Below are 14,765 nucleotides of genomic sequence, written 5' to 3' on the forward strand. Positions count from 1 at the left end.
GCAATGCAAAATAAGAAATTCTATGTTCCCATCAGGCTGTTCCAGCACTGACAAAATTATTTGCTCTAAACTCCAGGTTCAATCTAATAGCTGCAGTTTAAAAACCAGGGCTGTTTCCAAACAAGTGCTGGCAAAGCTTCGGTTTGGGGTTTTTTGTTGGGGGTTACTGACTTTTGAAAGTTACAGTAATGGTTTTCTTGCTTGATATGGAAAAAATACACAGAAAAACACTGATTCAACACAATTAAGATACTGTCAAATACATTGAAAACACTAAGAACAAAGTATCCTTTGTCCTAATGTGTAAAGGATAAAAAAGGGTCTTCATAAAAAGCAAAAAGTGGTTTTGTTTTACTTTAAGTGATTAACAGATTAGGTTTTGAGGGTTCTGTCAATATTAGTGGTGTGAGGATAACTTCAAACAATTGTTAAAAAACACTTTAATTACAATCTAATACCTTATAACTACACCTATATATCCACCACAATCTCAACAGATGCACAATACATACCATAAAAAAATCAAATAGAAAAAAAACTCTCACCACATTAATAAAATCTTATAGTAAAAGTCCAGATAGACTCTTACAGTAACCTGTTGTCATCTTATTGCAGGGGTTCCATACTGTTGTCTCCTCATTGCAAAAGTTTCATACCTTCTTAGTGTTTCTTGTGGGCAGCTCTCAGAGCACTGACTCTTCCTTCTTCACAAAGCAGGCAACTGACTCCAGTTCCTTTCTCAAGCCCACTCCACTCTTTTATAGCACTCTTCTTCTCATTGGTTACAGCTGTGGCCTGTTCAAGTCAGGCCTATTCCTAATCTTTGATAATTGTCCCAGCTGCGACTCCTTAGGGGTAAGATTACTTTCTACACTATCTTTATTTTCTTATATTCTATCCCCCTACAGTAACCCAAATAACAGAAACCACTCCTCATAATAAACCTAAAAACCAAACCAAAAGAAGTGTTTTCCTCTGACTCACAAGGAACTTCACTCTCCCATTTAACTGGACTTGCAGATGAAAATCCTTTCAATAGCAGTGTCACAAACATGTCTTATGTGTAGCTAATGACATTTTAGATGTCAGCAGGTGCCAGGCTGGACATTGATTGAACTCTTATTTGTTCCCCAGCTTTGCTGTAATGGAGCGGTTCGGGGTGAAGTCGGCGCCGTCGCGGAACCGCTCCAAGACCGCCCTGTACGTGACGCCCCAGGACCGCGTGACGGAGTTCGGCAGCGAGCTGCACGAGGACGGGGGGAAGCTCTTCTGCACCTCCTGCAACGTGGTGCTCAACCACGTCCGCAAGTCCGCCATCAATGACCACCTCAAGTCCAAAACACACACCAAGAGGAAGGCGGAGTTCGAGGAGCAGAACGTCAGGAAGAAGCAAAGGACTCTGACTGCCTCCCTGCAGTGCAACAGCGCTGCCCAGACAGAGAAAAGCAGCGTGATCCAGGACTTTGTGAAAATGTGCCTGGAGGCCAACATCCCCCTGGAGAAGGCCGATCACCCCTCTGTGCGGGCCTTCCTGTCCCGCTACGTTAAGAACGGCAGCTCCATACCCAAGTCAGAGCAGCTAAGGAAAGCCTATCTGCCTGATGGCTATGACAATGAGAACCAGCTCATCAACACTGAAGACCGTTGAGAAGAGAACTGTTTTCATCCTTGTTGTGAAGTTTTACATATTGATGGTGTGGTTTATTTTTATATTCATGCATATATACAGTGTTACATATTGATTTTACAAGCTATTTTGTATTCTTGTAGAAATGACAATCTACTCCTGAACTTAGCAGTGTGCCACAGATTGTTGCTAACCCTGCTGTGGACTTCAGAGCTACGTTGATGTAGAGCTCATGAGGAATGTAGGGAGCATCCCTGGCATACACCTGATCTCTGTTCAGTCCAGCTGTAACTGAGGCTGAGAAAAAGGCACTGGAATGGAGGACCCCAGTTCACAGTGCATCTAAGAAGACGGTGTGGTAGGGATTGCTGTTCGTGGCAGTGGATTGCTGTGTCCAGTATCCTGTCCCTAAGTGACCAAGAAGAGGTGCTGCACCTTTGAAATGCAAGAAGCTCTGGGATGGTTAGTTAAAATATCACTGCTCTGTTGGGGGAGGACTATTGCAACTTTCTATTCAAGCTTGGTTTATGTTTTGAAACAGGAAACATTTTTCTTCTAGAACTCTCTCTTATGCTGTTTGGTGCAACTGTGGATGTATTCATTATCCAGCTTAACCAGCCAGTCTCTTGTACTGACCTCTGAACTCCACTATTCTCATAAGGCTGGGAGTTCTGCAGGTTTGCTATGTCTGCTTTTCTAAAAACACCGTTCCTTTGTCTTGGTTTCACATGCCCCCTTCCATTTCAGTGCCAATATTTGAAAGCTGAGTAGACAAACCAGTAACTGAGTGTGGTTTGCAGTGCAGCTGCTGTCAAGTGTAACTTATGCTGGACAAAGTTCTTAGCAGAGATTACTGCCTTTTTCCTACTAGCAGGACTAAGCTAAATCTAAATTGGGGATGGTAGAGGCACTAAACTGAGGAGTTGGGAAGGTTTTTTCATTGTGCACAGGAGAAGAGGCTGCTCCACCTTTCCCTGAAGGTCCTTTACACATCTGGCCTTATCATCAGCCTTTCAGTCAAGGGAGGTGAAGTGAATAAAATAAAACAGTTACTGCAAAGGTTCTTCAGTACTTGTAAACACAAGTAGGAAGGCAGATACACTTGGAACGTAAAATAGAATTACAGACCTGGGCTGTATTTCTTACTCTGTACCACAGCCACATCTATTGGACTGGCAGAAAGCAAAATGGGAAATTGAAGAATTTCAATAATGTTACTCTCTCCAAAATCTAGTTAATAGTTACTAAGCTATTCCAAATGATGATGCCAAATAGTTCACTAACACAAATGTTCCATAAAGGTTTGGAATTAAATGAGGGAGTACTGTGCAAAGTGCCGGAATACAACTGACCTCTGCCTGCTCTAGATCTCCTGGAGATGCTCTGGGTTCAGACAGGTTCCAAGCATCTCCCGGGAGCACAGGAATCCTCCCTCTCCGTGGGTACAATGGCATAAGGATGCTTTAACTCCTGAGGGTGGAGCCAGTTGTCCAGCTTCCTTTCCCCAGCAGAGTTTCACAGCAGTTTATTTACAGCGATACCAAGAATTGCTGAAAAGAGAGACAAAATAACCAGATTATTTTGGGTTTAGAGCTATTTCCCACCTGTATCTAGAGCAGTCTCCTTTGCTGGGCTGAGAGTGAGCTATTTCCCACCTGTACCTAGAGCAGTCTCCTTTGCTTACATACTTAGTAACAACTATTTTTTAGTGCAATTAGTCTGCAGAAATGCACTTGTGTTCCATGTCCTGCTATGAAACCAGCTGGAATAGATGGACAAAGCTAAAAAGCAGGTTTCCTACCCATATGCATCAGTCCAGGAGTGCTCAGCCCACTGCTGGTCTAGGACTTCAGACAGAAATAACAGTAGCAACTTTTTAATCTAATCCTAGAGATCAATATATGCCTTCCTAAATATCATTTCTTATTGCACAAGCTTGGGTTTACCTTAAAATCCTTAACTGCCTTGGGCTAGAACTGTTTAATTAATTTTCTGAAGCCAAGTGAAAGGTAAACTGCCAATAGCCTTTTCTGTCCTGACAAGAACTGAAAGTATTTTCTCATAGCTGCTGTTTCCTTACAGTGAAACAACATCCTTGCTTTAATTTTTAATCTTTATTGAAACCTCAGCAATGCTATCTTAGAATTCAAGCAAATGGAGAATAATGGGATATTTAGAAAAGAAAAGCAGCTAGAGAAATGGGATGGGCAAAAGGAATTTGGGCTAGTTCACTCAGTTTTGCTAACATGGGATTTTCCAGGCTGCAACCCATAACAATTTTATATAGGATTAGATGCTGTGGGTTCTTCCCTTGACTGACAGACTGACAGACATTTTGAAAGCTTCATGGGAACATTAAATAGGCTCCTGCATAACTGGAAAAGAAGAAAAGAAATCAAGTTGCTTTCAAATTTACAGTTTTACATAAAAATGAAGCAATTGGCAAGTGTAATGGACTCAATTTGCAGGACATTGCTGGTTTAATAATAGGATATTTTCATTTAAAAATAAAGCTACATACTTTTCAAGCTTTTTTGAAAATCAGGATGTTGATCCATTCATTGCAACAAACATTAATAATGGAGTAAAGCTACGAAAAATAAAGCACTTCCAGGTAATCTAGAAAGAATGAATAAGTTTAAAATCATGAACATAACCCAAATCATCAAGGCATTTTTAAAGAAAATATGAGTAAGTGGTTGCATTCTGTCATGAGACAGAGTCCTTCAAACACTCAAATTCAGAACATCATTTTGCCAGTATGGCTGCAGACGGATAAAATATAACTTTATTTTAATTGCTGTTGATCTTAGGGAAGATTTACAGCAGAAGTTTTCTCATCTATCTAAACCTAAGGAATAACTAAATCCTAGTTTTGAGGCTGTGATGGAGTTGTTTGAACAGTCTCCATGGGTGATTAATTTCTTGTGCAAGAATAAATTTCCTGTAAAGAAGAAAACTCTCAGAAGTAAAGGGAGGATGGTAACAGTGTCAGCTTTTCACTTTACATCCAAATGTAGGGACAAGCTCTAAGAGATACTTTCTGCCGTGTGGTTTTAGGAATATATTTGAACTCTAAATGTAACAGAAAAAAATTAAAAGAAGTATTTTCTTTTCTGACCAATACTTAAACTAATTTAGCCAAGTTAGCTGAAATTACTCCCAAGTGTTTTTCTTGAAAGAAAAGTTGCAAAGAGTAAAATACAAACAGGAGCATTCTCTGTTGTGTGACTCCTTACATGGACACACCATGATAGTTTCAGCTTGCATGTTATTGAAAAAACAGGAGCAAGCTTCAGAATTTTTAATCATTTTGAAGCCTGTAATTTGGCAGGTCCCATGGGAAGGTGAAGCATTCAGCATAATGAAAGGGAATCATTTTTCAGTGGAGAGAGAAACTTGTTCTGCACAATGGGATATTCTCATGATAGAAAGGCTGGTTTTAGCCAGAGCCCCTTTTAGCAATTCTGTTGAACTGAAGAGTGAGATGCTCCCTGTTAGGTTTTGCAGCATAATAGGCTGATTTTCAGGAAAAAGGAAAAAAAAAAGCTGGAAGTTTGGCAAGGATAATCTCTATTTATATTTACATATAAAAAGAGGCAAGGCTCACTGTTGTTGCATTCACATTGTACTCACTGCTACTTACTCTGTGTAATTTGAGTGCTTGTTGTCTTTGTACAATTTTAAAGTCGTGTCTAACTTTCAAAATATTTTCATTTTAACCAAGTTTCTCACTGTAATAGTGCTGTTAGAGTTTAGTCTCTTTTGGTCTGATGAAGATGCTTCATTTTTGTTTTGGTGGTAGGGATGTTTTGTTGATGGTGAGTGGCCACAGAAATGGTTTTATTTAAAAAAATAAGTCATGAACTTATGATTAGATACTAGAGTGAGGCTGAAGAAACCCGGGTCCTGCAGTGCCACAAGACTTCCTGTAGGAACAGTAAGACCAGAGTAAGTGATTTAAGTTTTTATATTAAAACAATACTGAAGAGAAATACTTTACATTGTAAAGTTTTCACTTGGTAATGGAAAAACGGTCTCTTTAAAAAAAATAAAGGTATTCCTTTTTTTATAGAATTTATGCATAATCTCTTATTTTACCAATCAAGTGGATTAAGAACTTGTGGTCGTTCCCATAGAGTGGTGTAATATAAGACACAAGAAATGGACGGGGTCAGGAAAATTTCAGGAGCTGCTGCTGTAGCCTAAGGTAACATCAGATATTGAAGCATTTGGTTGATTTACCTGTGCAGTGACACTGAAGTCTGTTTCAGGACTGGTTATACAAAACCTCTGCTTCCTGTCACTCCTGATTTTCTTCATGGTGACAGAAATTCCCTAATGATGCCTTCTGCTCCAAGTGAATACCAGGTGGAATGATTTTTGTACATTTTGACACTGCAGTAAACCATTTGTAGTACAGGATCTTGCAGCAACCCAAGGCCTCAGATCTTTTCAGGAAGGGCTTCTGTAATGTGGAAGAATCCAAAAAGGTCACAGTTTGATTTCTCTCCCTTGGGGACTTCATGAAAATTGAGCAAATAACATCAACCCATCAAAGATTATCATCAAGTGTGGGTTTGATTGTTTACGCATTTCTTTTCCTGAATTCTGACCTTTCTTGACATCTAAGGACGGATCAATGATAAATTCAGGCAACCTCTTGACTGATGAATTTATGAACCATAATTTTCTCATTTTCAGTCACTTCCAGGTCACAGCACATTAAGATCAAGTGCTTTTTGTTGTGAAATGGAAAAGCAGAATAGAAATAAACATACCCTTTGTAAAATTTTCTTGTGTGGACAATTTGTGTATGAAACAGCACATGCACACTTGCAAAATCAATGTATCAGTCAGGATTTCTGTGGAAGCTGATGCAGAATCAGGTGAAGCAAATATTTAAAGTTTAGTAATTAGGCCATGCTAAATTCTGATAGTGACATTTTACCTTTTTACCTGAATCAAGGCAGTTCAATCCATATCCAGAATGCAGTAGGATCAAGTACACACAGCTTTCAGGCCACAGTGATATTGATAACTAGGTTTGACATTTGTAATTTGCATAGGCTGAAGGAGAGACAATCTTTGACAATTCTGCTTTTTTTTTTTTTTTTCCTCATCCCATGACTTTTTGTACAAGGAGTTTGGAATTTGTGGCTTGTGTGGCCACCTCTTTCATATCTACAGGCACATCTCAGGTAGAAGCAGAAAGTGCAGGATGAGAGTTGGAATACAGAGAGCTACTGCAGCTCAGGTGAAAGTACTGTTCAGTAGTTCTGTTCAGGGCTGACAGAAAAGTATTTAGGGACTTTAGAGGTTTTTAGGAGGGGTTTGTATATTGGTTTGCCTGAAGTGGTTTTTTAATCTGTCCTCCAGTGTCCAATTCAGCATTGGATTTTACTGCAGTAACTGACCACCTTCTCACCTCAATTCTTCTATAATTAGTTTTAAATTGCTTCCTCCCTCCCCTTTTTTCTGAACCTGTCATTACTCCAACACAAATCCAACAGCTACAATACCCATGGTTGCACTTATGTAAGTGTTTTACAGACAACAAACCCCGAAGTGGAGCTTTAACCAGCTCTGGACAGAAGGAACTGAGCCCCCTCCTGAGAGCACCCAAGCTGAGCCTACAATCCAGAACCTGGCTCAAGATGTGCGCTTCAGTTTAACAAGACTCATCTCACCTCCTGAAACTGAAACTGCTAAGGGAAAAGTGGGGAGATGCAAAGAATCTCATGTTGTGAAGGACTTACACTAAAATGAAGGAGCTGACCCCTCCTCTAACAGGGAGGGGAGTAAAACTGCAGGGGCTACCTTGGCTGGTGCAGCAGTAAATCCTGAGTTCTGAGATCACGAGTGACAGGCAAGGAGCTGATGGGACACTGGAACATTGCTGCTCCTTTAAGGCACTAAAACTCCTTCACGCAGTGTTAAAAGGTAATTTTCAGCAGACTTCCTGCAGCCCACTCTCAGAACGCTGTGTCTCACTCTGCGGTTTCCTACAAACAGGAAAAATGCAGCCCCAAAATAGAACGTTGGTCTTGTCAGAAGAAAAACTGAGGTGGGACAGAAAGAACATTGCATAGATTATGGTTGGGTTTTTCTTTTCACTTGCCTTCAGTAAATTAGCAACAGCCCTAGACTGAAGGGTAAGGGGAGACTGAATCAGGTAAAGTTTCTATTTATAGCGATCCTCAGGTCTGAATTTCACCCCATCTTTTTGGAGCCTTTTCCTCCAAAATAATATCTAATACAGAGAACTATTGTAGTTGTGTTTAAATGGAAGAGGTTCTTTGAATTCAATTGCACTGAGGGTTTTTAAATACCTGATTTCTCTTAGGATTCAGCAAAGAAGTTACTGAGTTATTACAGACAATGCTCATATGGTGACATCTTTTTCTGCCATATCCTTTTCCTAATTATACAGTTTAGGATTAGGACTCTCATTCCTTACTTTGACAAATACTTATTTTATATTTATTTAGCATTTACTATCCCTTGAAACATGCTTTTAAAGCAAACCTAAACTCGTGCAGTGTCTCAAATCCATGGACTCAGTTAAAAAAACAAAATTAAAAACTCTAAATTACCATTTGGAGATCAAAAATATCTCATTTGTATCTTAATAATATAATAAAAATAGAATGGCTCAAGGTGGTAATTAAGTCTCAGCAAGAGAAAAACTTCCCTGAATAACCAATTTTTCTCTCAGAACTGGCCGTGGATGCAGCCACCAGGCGTCTTCAGTGCACAAAAAGGCAATTTGTGGCAGGAGTATTTTGGCTCAAGTGGAGCCCTGCTGTGTGTGCAGTTACACTCAAGGTGTTCTCTTCCATAAATATTTTCCATTTAGGCTGGATTAAAGTTTTTGTCATGCTTTTTCAGCTCCTCGTAAACATCAGTAGGATTCTCCTGATCACACACTCCATCCAAACAAAAATTTTTCGATAGAAAAAAGAAATCCAAACATAACATTTCAGAAAGCTGTTCCATTATTTTTTCCAAAATATTATTCTGGGAAAAAAATCCTGATAATTTAGACTTTGGTAAGCATTTCCATCACAAGCAGAGGTGACAATTGCTATATACAAAATTCCTGTTTGCCTTCAATTTGGTTCTAACTTTATGAAGAAACTTTGCATAGGTAAAAGTTTTTGGGAAGGTTCAGCTAAGTGCTTCAATGTCTTAAAAATACTTAGGGAAAAAGGTCTTAAAGACATGCTGAGAAAGAAACACACAAAATCCAAATTACTTGTCCTTATGAAGATGCTGAGAACAAGCAGCAGAAACAATCATCCCTTACAGATTGTTGTGTGAACAGTGAATTTTTTCAACTTCTTAATTGATGGATGTTGAACTAGAGTCATGCAGAAGCACTCAATACATTTAAAATCCTGCTTTGTATCCCTCCACTCTGCTACTTTGTTTCTTGTAAAATCAAAACCTCATGTGCAGGAGGATCTTTAAAAAAACAAAAAAACCCTGCAGCTTTGTTCATTACTCTGTGAGGGTAGGCAGGAGCCAGAGAAGGGGAGACGTTTTTTAAACCCTCACGATCACCTTCTCTTTCCAATGCTCAGACAATAAAGGTTTCTCCAGTCATGTTGATAAAAAGGATATTCCTGTAGATTTTTCAGGTAACATTGGCTCAGAGCAATTATTAAATTTACAATAAGAAGTGGCCTCATAATTAAACCTGTCTGTAGCTATTAAACATTACAGGTGGAGAACAGAAACCAAAGCAGTGCTCAGAGCACCCTGCAGATAATGGGTCTTATTTTATTACCATAGCAGAGTCTCCCAACTTAACTGGAGAGGATGATAATAACTGAGAAAATATTCAGTAACTGGCCAGATAAGAACTCCAGCACCTGAGGACAAGGTACTTTTGAACCATGGCCAAAGGTTTTGGTAGCATTCAACCCTGAGCTTGAAATCTGGAAATCCTACAAGCTCTAGGTCCAGTCTGCAGTCAAATTATCCTTAATTTGACAGTGTATCTGCAATTATTTTGCTTAACCACATTTAATTATCATCCCACTTTCAACTCTAATAGTTTTTGAGTAAGAGGCTCTGCTAATTTGGACTGATGTGAGGACTACATCGTGCCCAGTACCCTCCTGTGATAAAGCACTGCTAAAATTACACAGATTACTACAAGTATCAAAATAATGTTTATAGAAGCATTACACAAAAACTCTTGCAAGTCAGTCTCTACAGAACCATGATGGATTTTTTTTTAAATGCACTTCCATCTTACCCCTTCTAAACTTGTTTGGTTTTTATTTTGGTCAAAAGTAAGCTGGGAGTTGAAGCCAACTTATTTAAGCTTTGTATCCATAGACAAAACAATGAGAGCCCCAGAAAACCCCCAGTGTACACCAGAAAAACTACATTAGTGTTTCTTTAGAATGGGGGAAAAGAAGTGAAAACTACTAAAAATCAATTTCTATTTGCAAAACTGTATTCCTCAAAAAAATTCCCAATCGCAATATAAATACGTACAATTACTAAAATAAAATTTTCCATCATTCCTTGAGAAGCCACCTCTGAAGCTTAGGGAAGGTGTCTAATGAGTTGCAGAACTCTTGAGCCCATAACAAGGGATTGAAGAATTGGAGAATCCTCCTTATCTGCTGCTGGAACATATGTTGGAAGAGATAAGCAGTTCACTACCCTGAGTAGTAAAAATATTTGACAGCTATGTGAGAACAAGTGAAACAACTCCTAACTCTGCCTTCACATTTTGCACTGTATAAAGTGCCACTGTATTTCCATCTGTGCACTGATCCAAACTTCCTCCAAATGCTTTTGTGCTGAACTCTGAGCATCTGTGTATTTTAACCAGGCTCTTTCTTCTTCTCTGAAGGTCAGAGGGACGTGAGGGACTCTGGTCCTTAATCAAGGCCAAAGTGATCCATGCTGAGAACGCTGATCCTGGGAGAGGAAAGAACTTTTTAAGCCAACAGAAGGATACCTTAATACTGCTGCTTGTAAACTTGCAGTTTGTGGTGAATGCTGATGGTGTAAAATGATCCTGGTTCTGACCAATGACAAGTGAAGACTACAAATTAAAAGTGATACGTGTGCATGGCTCGTAGAAGTGAGACTCTCTGGTGTGTGGCATTTGATATGTCAGAGGATATAAGATCATTATGAACCCATTGATATTTTGTTCCCCGGTTCAGTTTTTGGGTTCATTTCTTTCTTGATGTTTTGCTTGTATGAGTAAATTCCTGCCATTAACAAAGGGCAGATTGCATTCACTTCAGTGTTTACCAAGTGACAACTCTGTTCAATTTTCTCCACGCCTACTACCTGGCAGGTGAAGAGAAGTTATCAAGAGTTCCTAAATCTGAGGACTGTCAGCATCTCTTGTCCTGCTTGCCTGGAAAGCACTCGTGTGCCTTTTAAGCCGCTTTTCTTCATTGTTTCCAGAATTTCATCTGCAATGGAAAGTGCAGTGTTTACAAATGAGTTGAAATTGGTTATAGAAGATAGTTCTAAAATATTTGTCAAGCTGCAAAGCAAAGTTTATAAACTCTGTCCTCCTACTCTTTCAGACAAGAACTTTTATGCAAAATAATCTCCCACCAAGCACAAATAAAGCTCACAACTTACAAACTGAAGTTTAGTGTTTTGCTAGAATTCTGTATGAAGCTAAACTGCAGAAGAAAGTGAAATTTGTAACACCTTCTCACAAAAGCTGCCTAATAAATCAGGTGTGAAGAATAATCTTGTCATTACATGATCATTTGTGGCCATTAAACATTAGATCAGAAGGAACAATTCCAAATCTTTTCTCTACACCTGTAAAATGAAAGACATCACATTTCCCAATAAGCCTTTTCAGTTAACACCACCATTCTCTACCGTAAGAAAGAACTGGCCTGGCTTCATTGATTAATTCAGACTTAATTAATCCACCTTTCAGACTTGGAACTGAACCTGCAGAGCTGCTGGGGTCCCACACACTTTCATTTTCCAAACTAGTTTGGGGAGTTCTTAGTTTTGATAAATTTGCTTGCATTTTTGGTCTAGCTGTGATCAACATTTTGATTTATACCATATTAAACCTGGTTTGGCCCATTTGAATTTCAAGGACAGTAATCACCTGGATTATTTTCTTTAATTGTGACCAAGTAGAATAATCCTCCTGGTGAAAGCAGGTCTGGTACTAATGGGAAAACTCTATCCATTACTTCTCTGCCCTGTTTGCCCCCAGCCCAGGATGCCTCTATTCCTTGGCTTTTCACCTAGGAAGAAGGAAAGCAAAGATTGTCATAAAACAGAATGACAGAATTGTCACAACAGACAGTAGCAATACTATTTTTATTGTGTATTTCAAAATTTTCCTACCTCTTCAGAAGGTGTTACCACGTATGGTGGGTTAAACAGCAGCAGATCAACCTTCCCATTTAATCTTGGGGATAATCCTTTGACCTGTAGGTGAAGTTCATGATTGTGTGGGGGGTTTTTTTGAATGCAAATGTTTTGTAAAAATATAGTTACATAGTGTAGTTGTTCAGCCATTTTAAATCCCATTTATTGTGGCCTACCTACATCGTCTTTTATAAACATATAAAAGGGTTAAAGAGATGAGAAAAATTAGCTTTTCTCCATATCAAATTTTGTAAGAAACTAAAGGTAACAACAGACAAAAGTTCTAATTAAATCAGAAAAGGTTGAGAACCAAGAACTACATAACTTTAGACAAAGGGCTATGATAATGTCAGGCCACTATAGAATTCCTTGTCCAGCACTTTCCAAACTAAATCTACAGATTTATTTAACTAATACAATGAATTTTTAGAGCTTAATTTTGAATTTTAGAGATTGAATAGCTGGTTGGGGTTTTTTGACAGGGGGTGATGTCCAGAGGTCCCTTCCAACCCTAACTATTGTGTGACCCCATGATCTCTGTTAAGTATTAAAAAATTACACAAACTATGAAGGAAATACTATTGAAACCTCTCTCTTACCAAGTCAGTGATGACAGGCTGCAGGTGAACATTGTTCAGCAGAGCTGTCTCCTGAGTACAGTAAGCTGCCATAGGGTTGATATCTGTGCATCTAAAAGGGAAATATTACAAAGTGTAAGTTATAGGCTACTGTACCTTATGAACCATAAGCTAGTTTATAGAATTACAGAATATTCTGAGTTAAAAGGGACCCACAAGGATTAAACCCAGCAAACACAAGAGTAGGCTTAGCAATTTGTCTGAGAAATGGGAAAATGGATTTCTAGCCACAGCACTACTCATTTGTTACAGAATGAAGAACATGAAGTAAATAATTCAGGCTGCACCATAAGCTCAGAAATGCTCAACAGGCTCTCTTTGCTCTGATTTATGTATCTATAGAATTGAGAAAATAACAATTTTTAAAATGTGAAAATGATAAATATGTGTAAGAGGGCTAAGGATCCTGGGTTAGGCATCCTTTATTATTGCATGCAACAGTTTAGGTGCTGTTATACTTACATGTACAGTGCATTGGGTCCAAGGATGGAAGAAGCCAGAAATGTTGAAACTACACCAGATCCAGATCCTATTTCAAGGCAGATGTCTACTCTAAAGAGAGAACACTCTGGATGACTTTTGTTTGTAACAGACACAGGATTGGTCAAGACAGCATTACAGAACATGCTGTCCTCCCAAACACGTTGAAGTACAGAATTACAGAATATCCTGAGCTGGAAGGGACCCCCAAGAATCATCCAATTCAACCCCTGGCCCTGCACAGACCCCCTAACAATCCCATCCTGTGCATCCCTGGGAGCGCTCTCCAAAGACTCTCTGAGCTCTGTCAGGATGGTGCTGTCACCATTGCCTAGGAAGCTTCTCCCAGTGCCCCACCAGCCTCTGGAAGAAGAAGCTTTTCCTGATATCCATCCTAATCCTTCCCGACACAGCTTCAGGCCATCCCCTCAGCTCACACAGAGCAGGACCAGTGCTGGCTCATCTCATGAGAAAGCTGCAGACAGCGACGAGGTTTCCTCTTCTCCAGGCTGAGGAAGCCAAGCACCCTTTCACGCTGCAATGGCTTTATCACCCCTGCGCCAGCAATTCCCCCTCAGCTCACCCCTCCCGGCCCTTCCCCATCTCCGCAGCCCCTCTGGAGCTCTCCAATGGCTTTAACACCCCTATGCCAGCAATGCCCCCTCAGCTCACCCCCCTGCAGCCTTTCCGCATCTCCGCAGCCCCTCTGGAACTCTGCAATGGCTTTACCACCCCTGTGCCAGCAATCCCCCCTCAGCTCGCTCCTCCCGGCTCCCCTGCCCGCCCTGCCGCACCGAGCCTCCCGCAGGCTGTCCGCGTCCCGCTCCAGCGCATCGAGCAGCAGGAAGGTGTCCTCGGCCGGCTCGTACACGTCCCGAAAGAGCCCCCGCGGGCCCCAGATGCTCGTACCGCGGGGTGGGCAGCGCCATCCCGGCCCGCATCCGGGGGAAGGGGCGGGACGAGGGCAGGAACGGGGCGGGACGCGCCCGCACCTCCGCAGCGTCGCTCGGTGGCGCTCCGGTGTGCTCGACCCGAAGTTGCAGCGGTGCGGTGACACCTGATGGCATCTATCCAACCTTGAACACCCTCGGTGTGGTTTATGTGCGATCCCCGCCGCTGGTGCCCCCGAGGGCGGAGAAAGAAGGGCGGTGCTGCTCCTGCTCCTGATTTCGGTGTTGGCTTCACAAATGGTGTTTCCATCACGAGAACGACCGCAGGGAGTCAGCACAAACCCGAAGGAAAGAGCTGCTGAGGAAGTTTCTGAAACGCACGGGGGAAACCCTGATATTGATATCCCAAAAAGCCCTGTTTTCTAATAATAAAAGCTCTGTTTTTCTAATATTTCTGTGATTCTTAGCCAGCAACACTAGACAGCATCCTTATGTACCAAGCATCTGAACTTCAGAGTCACAGAAACACAGATTGGTTTGGGTTGGGAGGGACCTTTAAGCTCATCTCATTCCGTCCCTGCCATGGGCAGGGACACCTTCCACTATCCCAGGTGGCTCCAAGCTCTCTTCAACCTGGCCTTGGACACTGCCAGGGACCCAGGGGCAGGTACAGCTTCTCTGGGCAGCCTGTGCCAGAGCCTGCCCACCCTCACTCAGTAAAATAATTTCTTCCTTAAATTC

The 14,765-nt window shown here is 40.9% G+C and overlaps 2 protein-coding genes across 2 annotated transcripts; one reads left to right on the top strand and one right to left on the bottom strand.

Annotated features, from left to right (window-relative positions):
* Positions 1-327: 327 nt before the first annotated feature.
* Positions 328-14,063, bottom strand: N6AMT1 (N-6 adenine-specific DNA methyltransferase 1). Its single transcript, XM_036386122.2, is given in 8 exon segments — positions 328-7,632; positions 10,952-11,079; positions 11,748-11,889; positions 11,993-12,076; positions 12,616-12,706; positions 13,117-13,206; positions 13,929-14,029; positions 14,031-14,063. Coding segments are annotated over 7 exon segments (648 nt in total). The 3' UTR covers positions 328-7,632; positions 10,952-10,972.
* CGGBP1 (CGG triplet repeat binding protein 1) lies at positions 1,145-5,704 on the top strand. The gene has a single exon (XM_036386235.2). It carries the CDS (start codon positions 1,145-1,147, stop codon positions 1,646-1,648), a length of 504 nt encoding a protein of 167 aa, XP_036242128.1. The 3' UTR covers positions 1,649-5,704.
* Positions 14,064-14,765: the final 702 nt, after the last annotated feature.

Source organism: Molothrus ater, chromosome 2 (genome assembly GCF_012460135.2).
Source record: "Molothrus ater isolate BHLD 08-10-18 breed brown headed cowbird chromosome 2, BPBGC_Mater_1.1, whole genome shotgun sequence".
NCBI classification, from domain to species: Eukaryota; Metazoa; Chordata; class Aves; order Passeriformes; family Icteridae; genus Molothrus; species Molothrus ater.

Excerpts from the sequence above, each read along its gene's own strand:
- CGGBP1 (XM_036386235.2), top strand. The coding sequence starts at position 1,145 with ATGGAGCGGTTCGGGGTGAAGTCGGCGCCGTCGCGGAACCGCTCCAAG.